General features: G+C 39.9%; 1 protein-coding gene across 3 annotated transcripts in view; it reads right to left on the reverse strand.

Moving 5' to 3' along the window:
• The window catches only part of tafa5l (TAFA chemokine like family member 5, like), a 76,490-nt gene that overhangs the window by 28,168 nt on the left and 32,338 nt on the right, over positions 1 to 15,984 (reverse strand). For all 3 annotated transcript variants that reach the window (XM_088331540.1, XM_088331539.1, XM_088331538.1), the window contains exons 2-3: positions 14,602 to 14,751; positions 179 to 306 (exon numbers count right to left, since the gene is read on the reverse strand). In XM_088331540.1, coding sequence (XP_088187666.1) covers positions 179 to 306; positions 14,602 to 14,751 — 278 coding nt within the window. The remainder of the gene's footprint in view (positions 1 to 178; positions 307 to 14,601; positions 14,752 to 15,984) is intronic.

The following is a 15,984-nucleotide window of genomic DNA, read 5'->3' on the forward strand; positions in this document are numbered from 1 at the left end:
TTCATGCTGACCTCAAAATAAGGACAAAAGCTTGTGTTTGAGGGATATTTTGTGACACTTTTTATACTAGCATCAGAGGAGCAGTTCCACTCCCTCTTGACGGAAATGAAACAGCTGAGATCAAGAAGGTACAGTAGATTGAATTCATGAATCTGTTTCATGAGTTGACATAAATTACCGTGACGGTCTTTATGCGTCCGCTGTTCCTGGTGCAGGTCCATCCTGAGCGGTTGAAAAGGAGGCTGCAAACTTCGCCCTCCATGCAGGGGGTCATCTCACACCACTGACGACTCCGTACAATTCTAGCTGGGGGTGGGAATGGGACATGGGTTAAGTAATGCTTGATTGAAGGAGCTACTTACACATCATTTCTTTACAGATAGAGCGGGACCTATTTATACAAGTACTTCTAAACACAAGAACTTTGGTATACGGGTTATTTTTAAAAAACAATCTTGTTAACTATACGTAGGAAAATCCAGTTCTCAAGTATTTCCAGAGGATACTGTTAGACTGGTTTCGTTTGCATCTGTCCAGTTTGCGCATGCAAACTACGAAAGGCAAAAAAATACAAATATTGCTTTTAAAATGTTTTGTGTGTGTATATTAATTTAAAGTTAATGTAACTTTCATTTTAAATAAGTGCTTTCGTATCATCAACAGTCCTTTGATCTCATACCATTCTCCGCCAATTACTCTTTATATTGAAGTTTGAAAATCTTCCTTATCAAGCGATAATAAACCTTTCAAATACAAAGCAACAACTACTCACAGTGAGACAGATGATGTAGAATATCAATCTACAATGACGTTGTTATACAACGTACAAAATGTGAAATGATCAAATAACGGGAAACATGTTTAAGACCGTATGCGGTATCTCTGACTCCTCCTGGCAATGTCCCCCTGCACTGCCCTTTTCTCCGCAACACGCCCTTGTATTTGTTAGGGCGCTCTAATAAACTCGCATTTCATCTTATTTATTTCGTTACTGTCTTTTTTTTGGTTTAATTTGAATGTGGAATCAGATAGATGTGTTTTCTCACCATTTAGGGATCACTTGGATGCTGCTCAAGGAAATAATATGGTTGTGTTGATTTAATATTGGGCAGCACGGCGGCTGAGTGGTTAGCGCGTGTGCGGCACAGTTCTGTGGTCATGAGATCGAACCCCCTGTGTGGACTTTGCATGTTCTCCCCGTGCTTGCGTGGGTTTCCTCCGGGCACGCCGGTTTCGTCCCACATTCCAAAAACATGCATGTCAGGTTAATTGGCTGGTCCAAATTGTCCCTAGGTGTGAATGAGCGAGCAAATTGTTTGTCCCTGTGTGCCCTGCGACTGGCTGGCAACCAGTTTGGGGTGTGCCCTGCCCACTGCCCGAAGATAGCTGGGATGGGATCCGGCACCCCCGCGACCCTACTGAGAATAAGCGGTGCAGATAATGGATGGATGGATGATTTAATATTGAAAGGCCGGACAACTTTAAAGCCTTTTGCAAGTGGTAAAGGGTTTTTCCACCACTTTTAGTCTAGAGGTAAAATCTTTTGCCTAAGCCCAAGACCATCACATGCCCGACCTGATTTGAAATTTGGGCCAGTTGGGCCTAAAATGTCAATCACTTTGTTTGGGTCGGGCCCAGCTTCTTTCTCACTGACTTTTTTTTTCTTTATTCACCTGTGTTTTTTTTTACTTTGTCTCAGTTTATACATTCTCTTTTAACTCAGAGTTCGTTACAAAAGTCGGGCTTCAAGTGTCGTGCGTCTGCACACTGCAGGGCTATTTGCATCCCTACCCCACTATGCTCTTTCCCATCTTGCGCATTATTGTTGTCCGCTCCGCGAGGGGACCACACTTGTCGTCGACAACGTCTGGGGCCCTGGGAACCAGAGGATCGGGCGTGCGGAGGAGGCAGGGTTCATCACAAATCACCTTTACTTTACCAAAGTCTAAAATGGGATATTTCACCAGGAGCTGGCTCATATAGCCGGCTCATAGAACCGGTTTATCCGTTAATGAAACCATTCACACTGGAGCTTAAGGCCAAGGTGTAAACATCATGGCCCTGCACAATGTTGCAAAAAAGTAACAACTTGTAGCCTGAAATTTTCTCTAGTTACTAATGAATGTTTTTCTCAAACATTTGCTAGTGTCATACTAATATCCTTTTTATTACTGATCAACACAAAATCAAAAGTTCACATATGTGCAATGTTGGACGATGTATAGAGCGGACCTTGAATGTGTTGATTCACTTTATTCTGAAAAGTCCTTTACTGGAAATCAACCTTCATATTAGTTTTGAGCACAGAAAGAGGAGCAGATTCGTAAATGTGAATGTAAATCCGACCCATCAGAGCTATTGGCCTGCCACAGAAAAGGAGAGTTTCGGTGTCTCGAGAGCCGAACTCTTGTCGGCCCTGCGAGCTGCGCCTGCGTGACATTGAATTAGCATGCGCCCGTGGTACACCATGATAAGAGCTGATTGTTCTTTACACTGTGTGCTAAAAAAACACGCAAAGGTTATCAGCTCTCAGTGGACATGGTCTGGTCCGGCGCTTTTGCCTCAGTGCCTCCACTTTCCCTATCACGGGCTGCCTTTTGTAAAAATGGGAATATGGATGGCAAATCAAAAGAAAATATGACGATTTGTCCAATGTCAACTAGAATAGAATAGAATAGAATAGAATATACCTTTATTGTCATTGTTACAAAATGGGTTAACATATTGTGACAACGAAATTGGGCATGACACTCCAGTTTTACACATTCACAATGAGGTATGAGCCAAGAAGATAAAGGAACAGAGAAGATAAGGTTATAAAACAAGGGGGATAAGGCTATAGTTATAATTTACATGGTATTTACACAAGAAATGTCGGCATGTGGGATGTTACATACAGTGTTGTCGTGATACCGTTGGTATCGTAAGGGTTGTGCAATATTGCATTTGGTGCAAAGTCATCATAGTGCAAAAAATAGTCAGCATATGCATTGGTGCAAACATAGACAACATAGTGCAGAAAAAAGGAAATGGTCAGACATTGTGCAAGGTGAGCAGTAAACGTAGTGCAGTCGACATGTGCAAGAACATAGACATTAGTACCATTATATTCGTATGAGGTAGTGTTGGCACAAGTTTTCAGGTTTTTGTGCTGTGTCTGTTTTGAGCAGTGAACAAACATAGTGCAGACAGCATGTACGTGAGTACCATTTTACATTCGTGTGAGGTAGTTTTTTGCAACAGTTTTCAGTTTTTTTGTGCGGTGTCTGTTTAGGGTGGTAATGGCTGTGGGGAAGAAGCTGTCTCTGAGTCTGTTTGTTTTTGCTTTGTGTGACCTGTAGCGCTTGCCGGAAGGCAGCAGGTCGAAGAGGTGGTGGCCGGGGTGAGAAAAGTCCATGATGATGTTTTCTGCTCTGCTGAGGTAGCGAGAGCAGGCAATGTCCTCCAGACTGGGCAGAGAGCAGCCGACGATTCTCTGGGCTGTTTTGATGATCCTCTGGAGCTTTTTCCTGTCTGCTGCTGTGCACCCAGCATACCACACCGTGATGCAGTATGTTAGGATGCTCTCCACTGTGGCTTTGTAGAAGGACACCTGCAGCTGCTGTTTTAGGTTATTTTTCCTGAGCAATCTCAGGAAGTGCAGTCGCTGCTGGGCCTTCCCTACCACCGCTCTGGTGTTTGCAGACCAGGAGAGGTCGTCGGATATGTGCACACCCAGAAATTTGAAAGAGTGGACTCTCTCTACACAGTCTCCTTTTATGGTGAGTGGTGCTGGATTCCTGCCATTCCTTCTGAAATCCAGAATCAGTTCTTTTGTTTTTGTGGTGTTCAATATGAGGTGGTTTTCCGAACACCACGTTGAAAGTGACTCCACCTCATCCCTGTATGCCGCCTCGTCCCCTTCAGAGATGAGGCCGATCAAGGTGGTATCGTCAGCGAACTTAATTATAGTGTTTGTGGGGTGGGTCGGTGAGCAGTCGGAGCTGTAGAGGGTGAAAAGCAGGGGGCTCAGTGCACAACCTTGGGGGGAGCCAGTGTTCAGTGTTAGGGTGGGAGAGACGTGGGTACCGAGTTTCACCGACTAAAAGTATTGGGTGACGGGGTCTGGGGTGATACAAAAAGATTTGTTTTTTTTTTCTAGCTTGAATATACATAATGTTCTGGGCTCTTTTTACAAGTGGTTGTCAATGTGCACACATTCCTATGTAGAACAGGGTTCTGTTTGCAGCCCGCGTGATAATAGTTCAAGGCTCCCGCCTTAACATGAAAGTCTAATATCAGTGCAACCCACAATATGGATGCTTACTCCTTGTTAATTAGTTGAGCAGGGCTCCAAATTGTGATCAATTCACTAGCAAATGCAAGCGCAATTACAGTGCGGGTGGGATTACAAAAAAACATTAGCTCGTAAAACGTGAGTTCCGTTTGAAGGGTTTTAAATGCAGTATTTGAAAGTCAGTGTATTTGGCTGGTCGCTCCTGCTGAAAGCATGAGACGAAGCGAAATAGACAAGAGAGATACAAACGGAGAGAGTAAGACAATTGAAAAGATTGATAGGGATAGAAAGAAAGAGAGATACAGAGAAAGTGGGAGAAACAGAGAGGTAGACAGAGGACCAAAAAAGACAGCCGAATACAATCTTCTATGGGCTTAGCAAATCCGGGCCCATGCTTATTAGTAGTTTATTCATATTTGTTATTAATTCTTAATACAGTTATTTGTTTTCCTCTTCAAATTTTATTTTGTGCAGGAAAAAAGATACTTAAGAATAGCGGAATGTTTGATGGAATGCGGCACCAATTTGCCTGGAACTTACTCCGGCAGTCCTCGAATCAATTGAGTTTGAGACCCCCTGATGTAGAGGAAAATCATTGGAAAAAGTCATGGTCGGATAAAGTATAATAAATAACATTTATCATTTTTGTAAATTCGATGTCTCCCAAAAGCAGTGTAAAAAAAACAAAAGACAAGTAATCGGACAGAATTTGTTTTTCTTAGAGACACGCACCAGTGACCTTGACCTATCACTTCCTTCCAAGATAAATTTATCATTTAGTTGCACATGTAGTTCAGAATACATGACTGAGCCGGCAAAACTCAATTTTCAGAGATAAGGACATAAAAAAGGGCTGGGTCGGCAAAGCAGAGGGAGTGCTGACTAACAAAGAGTACGTACGTAAGTCTGAGAACAGCAGAGGTCAGTTTAAATAAATGTGGCTTCGGGCTTCCGCGCTGTGCCGTGACCTAGTTACTCCTTCAATGCTACCCTGTAACTTGTTCCAGACATGATGCCGTCCAAGTACTTCACATGAATGTTTTAACACGTCAGTCCCCATAGAGCCAAAACATTTTGATAAGGCAAATAGAGTACGATTTCTCCCAATTTCACTATTTTTGCCAGTGACCGCTTTTTTTCCACGCCTACTATTTTTTCAGTATTCCTTTAATAGACCAGGAGTGAAGAAATGCAATACTGACATGCAAAAGGAGAGCGATAATTTATTTGGTTTATACAATGAGTTAAACAGCCAAGGCACATTTCGCGTTCTGTTAGTGTAAATGTTAAAAGGGATTTTAGGGCTTTCACAAACATGATAAAACAGAAAAAAAAATTCAAAACACAATTTAATAAAGACCATGTCCATATACAGCTTTTAAATACAAAATATTTTATTAGAAATATATATATATATATATATATATATATATATATATATATATCATATATATATCATATTTATATATATCATATTATATATATATATATATATATATATATATATATATATATATATATATATATATATATATATATATATATATATATATATATATATATATATCATCTCATCTCATTAGCTACACCGCTTATCCTCAGTAGGGTCGCAGGGGTGCTGGAGCCCATCCCAGAAATCATCGGGCAGTGGGCAGGGGACACCCTGAACTGGTTGCCAGTCAATCATAGGGCACACAGGGACAGACACCTCATGCGCTCATTCACACCTAGGGACAATTTGGACCAGCCAAGTCACCTGAAATGCATGTCTTTGGAATGTGGGAGGAAACCGGAGTGCCCGGAGGAAACCCACGCAAGCACGTGGAGAACATACAAACTCCGCACAGGAAGTCTGGAGCTGGATTTGAACCCACGCAGGAGGTTCCCATGACTTGAACTGTGCCGCACATGCGCTAACCACTGCGCCGCCGTGCTGCCATATATATTTATATATATATTTATATATATATATATATATATATATATATATATATATATATATATATATATATATATATATATATATATATATATGTTATATATATATATATTTATATATGTTATCTATATATTTATATATGATATATATATATATTTATATATGTTATATATATATTTATATATGATATATATATATGTTATATATATATATTTATATATGTTATATATATATATTTGAATATATATATATATTTGAATATATATATATATATATATATATATATATATATATATATATATATATATATATATATATATATATATATATATATATATATATATATATATATATATATATATATATATATATATATAAATATATATGGCAGCACGGCGGCGCAGTGGTTAGCGCATGTGCGGCACAGTTCAAGTCATGGGAACCTCCTGCGTGGGTTCAAATCCAGCTCCAGACTTCCTGTGCGGAGTTTGTATGTTCTCCACGTGCTTGCGTGGATTTCCTCCGGGCACTCCGGTTTCCTCCCACATTCCAAAAACATGCATTTCATGTGAATTGGCCGGTGCAAATTGTCCCTAGGTGTGAATGAGCAAGTGAGTTGTCCGTCCCTGTGTGCCTTGCGATTGGCTGGCAACCAGTTCAGGGTGTCCCCTGCCCACTGCCCAATGATTGCTGGGATGGGCTCCAGCACCCCTGCGACCCTACTGAGGATAAGCGGTGTAGCTAATGAGATGATATATATATATATATATATATATATATATATATATATATATATATATATATATATATATATATATATATATATATATATATATATATATATATATATATATATATATGTATATATATATATATATATATATATATATATATATATATATATATATCACATTTAAACATGTATTCATCACCAAAATATCATGATCAGTCTGAAACAAGATACCCAAAAACTATAAAGAAGGGATCGCTCATCAAAATCTCCATTGGTAGTCATCTCACGTGACCATTCTTTGCAAACATGGAATCATTACATCCTGGATCGTCCAATGAAAGCAACGGTGTGAAATAATTACTCCAAAACACACAATAATGCCGACAGATAAAAAAAAAAAGAGTATATCCACCTAAAGGCATATCTGCATCGTTGGGTGTTCCTTGTTGCAATTCATCTTTTTCACCACACCATTTCCGTTTGCAAAAAACACTCACTCACTCACACTAGTAAAATTATTTCCAATATGGCCGTTTGATTGACACCACTCTCGGCCAATAACAGGCTTTTTCACGGTCCACAGCCCGCATTTGCCTATAATAATAATAATAATAATAATAATTTCCTTTGTATTGTCATTCTTTGTAACAATGTACACAGAACGAAATGTCGATACACCTGACCCGTTGTAGCGAGCCGATGCAGCCGCAGCCAACAGAGGGCACCGCCATTTTACCAATGTTATAAGTCTTAGGTATGACTCGGCCGAGGCGCGAACCAGCGACCTCTATAATGGTCTGTACTAATAGAAATGTGATCGCCTCCTTTAGCTCCGAATATATTTACCAAGTATTAACCGACTTAGGGCAGCACGGCGGCGCAGTGGTTAGCGCTTGTGCGGCACAGTTCATGTCATGGGAACCTGTCGTGGGTTCAAATCCAGCTCCAGACTTTCTGTGCGGAGTTTGTATGTTCTCCCCGTGCTTGCGTGGGTTTCCTCCGGGCACTCCGGTTTCCTCCCACATTCCAAAAACATGCATTTCAGGTGAATTGGCCGGTCCAAATTGTCCCTAGGTGTGAATGAGCGAATGAGTTGTCTGTCCCCGTGTGCCCTGCGATTGGCTGGCAACCAGTTCAGGGTGTCCCCTGCCCACTGCCCGAAGATGGCTGGGATGGGCTCCAGCCCCCCCCGCGACCCTAATGAGGATAAGCGGTACGGCTAATGAGATGAGATGAGATGAGATTAACCGACTTACATCATGATTGACACATTGTTTATCCAATGAAATTCTGGAAAAATATATGCAGGTATTCATTGTGTATTAAAATTAGACTCCAAAATAAAAGTGTGTAACACCAATCGGAAATTATTTCTATGCACCAGCGTGCATGATAATCGATATACTTCTGGAAAGAAAAGTCAAACAGTTACAACTAAAAAATTGGTTAAAGTAAAATACACAGTTGCAGAGGTTTTAGAGTTATAAACTGGGTGTCTCCAAATAGCCACTTTTGGAAACACCTTAGAAAAATGTGTGAAATTAAATGTTTAGTTTTTCAGATTATAATCAAATTTGATAACGTACGAGGCTTCCAGCTTTCCTCTCATTTGTTTTCCAGCTGAGATGCGCAATGGTACACTCTTCTGCTGGCATTCGATTGGAAAAAAATTTAGACCACAGGTAACCGCGGGCGGCACAGCGATGCAGCCGCGGCTACCCGCGATAAGGACGCAAAAGGCTGTGTGACCGGGCCTTAAGAGGCACTTTCAGTGATTCTTTGGGACAAAACTTCAGAGCGTTACCTATCAAAAGAGACCAAAAACTGTCCATATCCGTTTCAAGAACAGCATTCAATTTACTTAGATTGCGTCTTCGATTGGGATTTTAGGCGAATTTACAGGAATATTTGTCGAAGGTGTTCCAACTGTTAATCCTCACAACCCATTAAACCCCTTGGGCTCTGATCATAGTCTAACTTCTACAAACGCTCCCTCATAGCTTGATGCGACCTTTAGCTTTACATTTTCGGTTCTAAAAAAGAAGAGTTTCCTCATGCACTTGTCATAAAACGGCCAACTAAACCTCATGGATTTGAAACTCTAACTTTGTCTGCTGTAATGAACCAAAAGAAAAATCCAGAGCTTACTTCCTCAAAGGAGCCTTCTGGACATTTACAATGTTCTCATTTACAACAAAGTGCAGCTGGCGACTTAATGAAAGAGAACCGTGCTTATACTTTCAATCTCTCCCTGCTTCCTGTTTGAATTTACACTTGCACAAGCTCGACAATGTGTTTGTTCGATGTGAGCCGCATAGTAGTTGTTGCATTCGTTGTGCTTCAAAATTGTGTTCTCCTGCAAAGCAGGAGGTGGATAAAAAGTCACTCATTTGTATGAAAGAGCCCCAAAACAGCATAAAATTAAATGTCAAGGTTGCTCGTATTCTTTATCCTTTCCATAATTTGGAGAAGCGGTGTGAAGTTTTTTTAATTATAAAATAACATTTCAACCTTGAACCTTTGAGGTTGCCCTGTATTAAAATAGAAAATAATAGCCTTCGCTCGGGAAATGCTGGTCTGCGAGCCATCCCAAAGGCCAAGAAGAGATCCGCAGGTTCGAGAACGTTTTCTATTTGAGCCCCGGTGCTGTAGTATGCTCTGCCCTCTGAGATTCGATCCGCAAGCTCAGTGGAATTGTTTAAATTTAGGCTGAAAACAAACTTATATTCTATAGCTTATGAATGACCTAGGTTTCATGTTGACAATGTCTGTGTATTGCAACATCTATTGCAGCCTGGTCACCCTGAAAGGGGATTACCTCATTTACCGTCTCAGGGTTTCTTCAGTTTTCTCATGCTGAGGTTTTGAGTTTTTCCTTGCCCTCGTGTAGGTTTTAGATCAAGGGATGGTGTAATAATAGTATGTAGTCTGTGCAGTCTTTGAGGCTTCTTGTGATTAAAGGCTATACAATTAAACATGACTTGAATTTTCATCACTATAAAGGCACACATAAAAGTTTTAGATTGTTTTCAAAATATGTGGTGCATACTCTGTCTGTGTTGATGTAGTAAGGCGAATATGGTCAAGGACACCACGAGAACATTAAAGGGGGAGTGTGAGCTTTGAATATACCTATTAAAAAAGGAGTATGTGCGTTGTGCAAAACATCATGGTTTCTTCCACGCGTCACCGTTGAACTGTGCCTCCATGCATAGCAAATATTGTCCCTCGCACAACTGACACTATCTGCAAGTATCGTCACTGACCATCTGCAGTTTGCTTTTGTCGGCTAGTGCAACGTTCCTTAGCGCCATTTTTGTAATGGTGACAGTACTTTTCCATCAGCATGCTGTCTTTTTTTAAGGTCTATCACTTCAATAAAATTTTAATGAAGCAGTGAGATTGCAAAAATACGCTACTTTTTCGACGTCGCTTGATCACAAATGTGTTATCAGCTCAAGCATCTCTAAAAATGGCATCCGGTGTCCGGGGACAGCGCTATTGTATAATGCCGCTGTTTGCCAAAGACATTTGGCTAATGGCCCCTTCCCTCCTCGGGGCATCTCCGTCGATGTGAAAAAAAACAGGTAAAACAAATAAACTGGGAGTCTACTGTCGTTTCGGGAGGCCTGACAAAGGAACTACGACCACTGGACCTCAGTGTGAACCGGACGTTCAAATTGAGGCTGCAGTGACATGGGAGCGATTAATGACTGATGGAGACCATAGTTTCACTAAAAGTGGAAAGCAGCTTCGGGTGAAATACGCCGCAATTTGAGAGTGGATTGTATAGGGTTTAGGCCAATGTGACTGCTCATGTCTTTGTCATTGCTCCCTCTCTATTTTTGAATATGCGCACTTGTGTTCCTCCTGGAATATTTCAAGCGGGCACGCTCATGTGTGTTGATGGTGTATGATGAACGTAGTGGACGACACCATCAAAATGTTAAAGGGTAAGTGTTGGCGTGCAAACTGAATATTAAGCCCACTCATTATTATCAAGTGCACCTTGTGTGTGTGTGTGTTAAATACAACAACTACACAAGTAACTGGGACTAAACATACACTGCGCCTTATGCGCCTGAAAATACATAAGTTGTTTGAGGTTGAATTGATTGAGTGATGCTGGCAGTTTTAGAATGTAAGTATTCCTTTCCCTTTCCTCCAACTTCTATATCGTATAATGTAGCAGAGTATACACTCACATTTTAAATCATTAAATTATTTAATTGTTTAGACTAGTTTGGGGGTCTAACACACAGAGTAACACACTAACCTATTCTCAAATGTAACTTCATAAGGTAGGTTGGAGGGGCAGGCTTTATCTGTCAAATATTTGGGCTGCTTGTTACCCTCAAAGTTGCCCGTTGACAAAGTAAATCTCTAAAAAGTATACCGCACATTGAAGCTGCTTCTTATTTGTTAAAAAGAAATAAACTCTTTGCAGCTCACCAATTTCTTCTTAGGAGCCAGCTATTCCCAAGACAAAAAAAAAACATTTTCCAAGGGTCAGTGAAGAATATCAACGAATAAACAAGGTTAAGGCAGAAAAGCTAAATACACACAGGGGCACCAGCCAATCTGTGGCAATCCACATTAGAGGCCAATGTAAGTGAGTATACTTTACACAAAAGGGTCAAAGAGGATATTGATAGCAATTCCACCAATTTCCTTCTCACACAAAAAGCAGAACTCCACTTAAAAGCTTTGCAACGTTCAGTCCCATCCACTGTTCGCAGGGAGCATTTCAATGAAGTCGATTCAGTCTTTAATGCACTGGCCGCTAATGGAGCGCCGGGTGCAGTGCAGCGGGAAACCAATGAAAATCAATTTCCCAGTGCTTTAATCATAGATCTCTCTAAGTCAATTAGTATCTGTTGAGTGTTTAGCGGCGGCAGAAAGGGGGTGTCTGCAGTGCGTCACAGGCGGTTAAGCAGAAACGACGTCTGGAAACGTGACGGAGTCCATGGGATCGCGTGTGGCGTTGAGACTATTAGATACCGAGAGTAATCGGAAGTAATGGACCTTGCTGTGCATGTCGTTGTGATATCAGGAGATCCAATCAGCACCACAGTGTCGACCATCGTTAAATTCCATCTTTCATGTCCCACCAGATACCGCCTGAAAAGCCAGACAAGACTATGCGCATTAAACCTCAGCCAGCTTCATTCCGCGGCGCGGACAGCGGCGTTATTAAACAGATGTGGATGAGGTGATTAAACAGCTATTACAAGACAATGAAACAGAATGGAAAAAATGGAACAAACGTGTTGCAACCAGAGACACCGACACGGCAACAGTTTAACTGCAATCCAGAGTCCCAAATGATTCAAACTTTCAAAAAATTTTCGAGATAATAAGGATGACAAACAACTCTGATGATGTAGCTCACCATATGCCACCTGATGTAAGATAGTGGTCAAAAAGGCAGCGATTAGTATGCGTAAATTCAGGACTCGTACAGTCTGAATGAAGTCACTGTTTTCCAGGTAATTGCAAATTTTTCTGGCTATCGACCTGAAATAAGCTACAGCATTATTGCAAAAGTCAATGGAAAGTTAGTTGGGGTCTTCGATCAGTCATGGCTTCCTTTTTATGTTCGGGTTTGTTGTTCATTTTGTACAAGAATGATTTTTTTCCTGATTTGGGTCACGGCTTATAATATGGTGTGTCCTTAAGTCAGAACAGTTGAGAAACACTATTTTGAGAAGTTCATTTATCGTTGTAGGAATCATCTGTAGAATTAAACAGGATACAAGAATAATTTTAATGACTGCAAGCTTAAATATAAAACACGCTTCTTCTTTTTTTAATATCGCTTGTCTGGCGCTAATGTGAGTCAATGGAACAGGCCATTGAAACACCAGCAGGAAAGTAGCATTTTCTATGTGAGTGAACACGAATCCTAAAAGAAAGACTGAGGTAAGAAAAACTGTTCATATTTTGCCCAGACTATTTTAATAAAATTGAACAGCTGCTTTTTGTTTTCATTTGAAGTTTGTACATCAGGTTGTACAAAACCACAATGCCCATTTCGAATGAGAATCACACAAAAACACCCACTGGCCAACTAGTTTTTCTTTTGTAGGCTGCTTTGCTGCATTTTTAATTGTTTTATTTCTAATTGTAGTTTAGGTTGGTGTCAACATAAATTTTCTGCAATGGTGTTACACTATTATGACAATCCTGAGGAGTTTTTTCGAAGGTTTTCTAGTTTGCCCCTCAAAAAAACCCACAATTTTCACATTGGCCTCTGGGCATAATGCATTGTTTATTATTTTAAAATTACTGATTACATGATCTTTGTTGGTCTTCAGTCTTTGTATTAACATGTTTTTTTAAAATTGGTATTTATTTTAACAACGCTTTTGCAGTTTACCTACTTCCATGTACTGTATAGACAATTGTTGTTCTGTGACACTGACAATTAAAATCTAAATCTGAGTTGCACTGGGATGTAAAACAAATGTAAAACATTGGGTGAGAGATCAATCATTATCGCAATAATAAAATTAGAGGTTAGTGTTTTATATTACAGCCACCACCATTGTCTATAACACTACAATACACTAGAAAAGAATTAAAGGGATGCAATAGGAATGGAGATTTTCAGTTTCTCCTGATGAAAAATTGCGCTTCATTATAATTTTTTGTCAAGTAATCTTACCATGAAACAAGGAATGTTCAAATATCAATAAACGCATTAATCCAATCACAGTGAAAAACAATTATATTTTAGCCAATAAGTGTTTGGTAAATGACAAGACAGGTGAACCAACTAAAACCATATTCAAAGGCGGTTTTAAGGCATACTATCCATCCATCCATCCATCCATTCATCCATCCATCCATCCATCCATCCATCCATCCATCCATCCATCCATCCATCCATCCATCCATCCATCCATCCATCCATCCATCCATCCATCCATTCCATCCATCCATCCATCCATCCATCCATCCATTGTCTGCACCGCTTATCCTCAGTAGGGTCGCAGGGGTGCTGGAGCCCATCCCAGCCGTCTTCGGGCAGTGGGCAGGGGACATCCCGAACTGGTTGCCAGCTCGTCGCAGAGCACACAGAGACAGAGTAGTCACTCATTCACACCTAGGGACAATTTGGACCGACCAATTAACCTGACATGCATGTTTTTGGAAGGTGGAGGAAACCCACGCAAGCACGAGGAGAACATGCAAACTCCACACAGGAAGGCTCGATCTCATGACCTCAGAACTGTGCTGCAGACGCGCTAACTACTCAGCCGCCGTGGTGCTAAGGCATACTATATAAATAATAATTAATATTTGTAATGCCCAGGCCCCTGAATTTTTTTTATGTTTTTAGTATTGTTCCTTTTTTTGACTTTAATTGCAAACTTTTCTTCCTTGTTTTGACTATTATATAATTGTTGCAATTGGACAATCATGTTGCTATTCCTTGATTTATATACCTCCTAGACCTGATCTGTTTTCTTGTAACCTTAAAGAGGGGGCTCAGGAGAAAGGTGAGAATGTGGAATGGAATTGTTTTATCTGAGTTCCAAAATCTATTAATATCTTCTCTCCTGATTTTGAGTGTTTACTAAAGCTGAAACTAAACACATATCTTTACTGTACTGGTGGTCAACATTTAGCAGAGGTTTCTTCACTTACCATCGACGCATGCCGGCTTGGCCCGCGTGGTCCCTGCGATCTGGCCTCTTCGGCAGGCGCAGCGGGCCGTTTGCCTGGCAATAGTACGCCTAGGAATGCTGCTGTCTCTGTTGAGCATGACAATCTCGCAGGTCCCCACCGCCAACTGGCCTGCAAAGCACAGCGCTGAACCTTAGCATAAAGAATTTGGTAATGTACACAACACAGAAGAACAAGTTCCATTGAAAAGTGGCACGAGCACATCAAGAAAAGCCTCCAAACGGTAGGCTCAATCTCATCATTCAACGTGCTCTATAAAACGCTTTACGTTTTCCCTTTCCAATATCACCTAAAGTGCAATAAACAAAAACAAAGAATCACAAATGCTTTAACTATCTTAAAGGCTTCTAACCACAAAAAGAGCCACTATCTTGAAATCTCAAAATAGGTTACACTTCTGAAGTGCTTCTTGCAATATGAATGTAGATTGAAAAACCTGTAATAAAACTTAACATAAAAGCTCTCTTTTCCAGGGTTTAGTTGACATTCAAGCTAGATTTTTTTTTTTCTAAAGCGGTAGATTGCCATTTATATTTTTATGTAATACAGCATTTTTTCTAATTAATTTTCTGATCTTGGATATACATACACACATATATATATATATATATATATATATATATATATATATATATATATATATATATATATATATATATATATATATATATATATATATATATATATATATATATATATATACATACATACATACACGCACACACACTCACACACACACACACACACACAAACACACACAGGGTGGTTCCCCAACAACACTGGTGGTTAAGGGATCCGTGAACTATTTTAGTATGAACAGACAATTTAAAAAAGTAAATTGATAAATAAAAACATAGATATACTGTATAACAACAAAAACAAAACAAAAACCATTAGGACCATTACATCAACTTTGAAATGGACATGTATTTGTTATAGCCCAAATAGAATGTTAAATGAAATGGAGTAATAACATAGCTTTTTTTACACAACTTAAAATGCCATCAGTAGAGTTTTAATTTCTTCTTCTAATGATCCCAGTTAGAATCTTGCCAGTTAAAAGACAACAGTGTTTTAAATGTTTGCTCAATGGTATCTCGATTACACACTTAGTAGACAGACATGGAAAAAGAAAAGACATGTTTTCCAATGATGACTTTGCCAAACGGCCCCACAAAAGAAACGAGGCAACAATCAATTTCCCTCCCTTCCTTGTGGCCTTTTCAAGCTTGGCTCAAGAAGCAATAAATATTAAGCCGGTTGTCCTGTCGATGAAATGGTTCAAAACCAAAGGGAAGTGTTTAATTGCCTCTCAGGAAGCGATGGCGGTGCATTTAAGAGAAC

Source organism: Urocampus carinirostris, chromosome 3, assembly GCF_059441175.1.
Source record: "Urocampus carinirostris isolate Australia breed hairy pipefish chromosome 3, RoL_Ucar_1.0, whole genome shotgun sequence".
In the NCBI taxonomy this organism is placed as follows: domain Eukaryota; kingdom Metazoa; phylum Chordata; class Actinopteri; order Syngnathiformes; family Syngnathidae; genus Urocampus; species Urocampus carinirostris.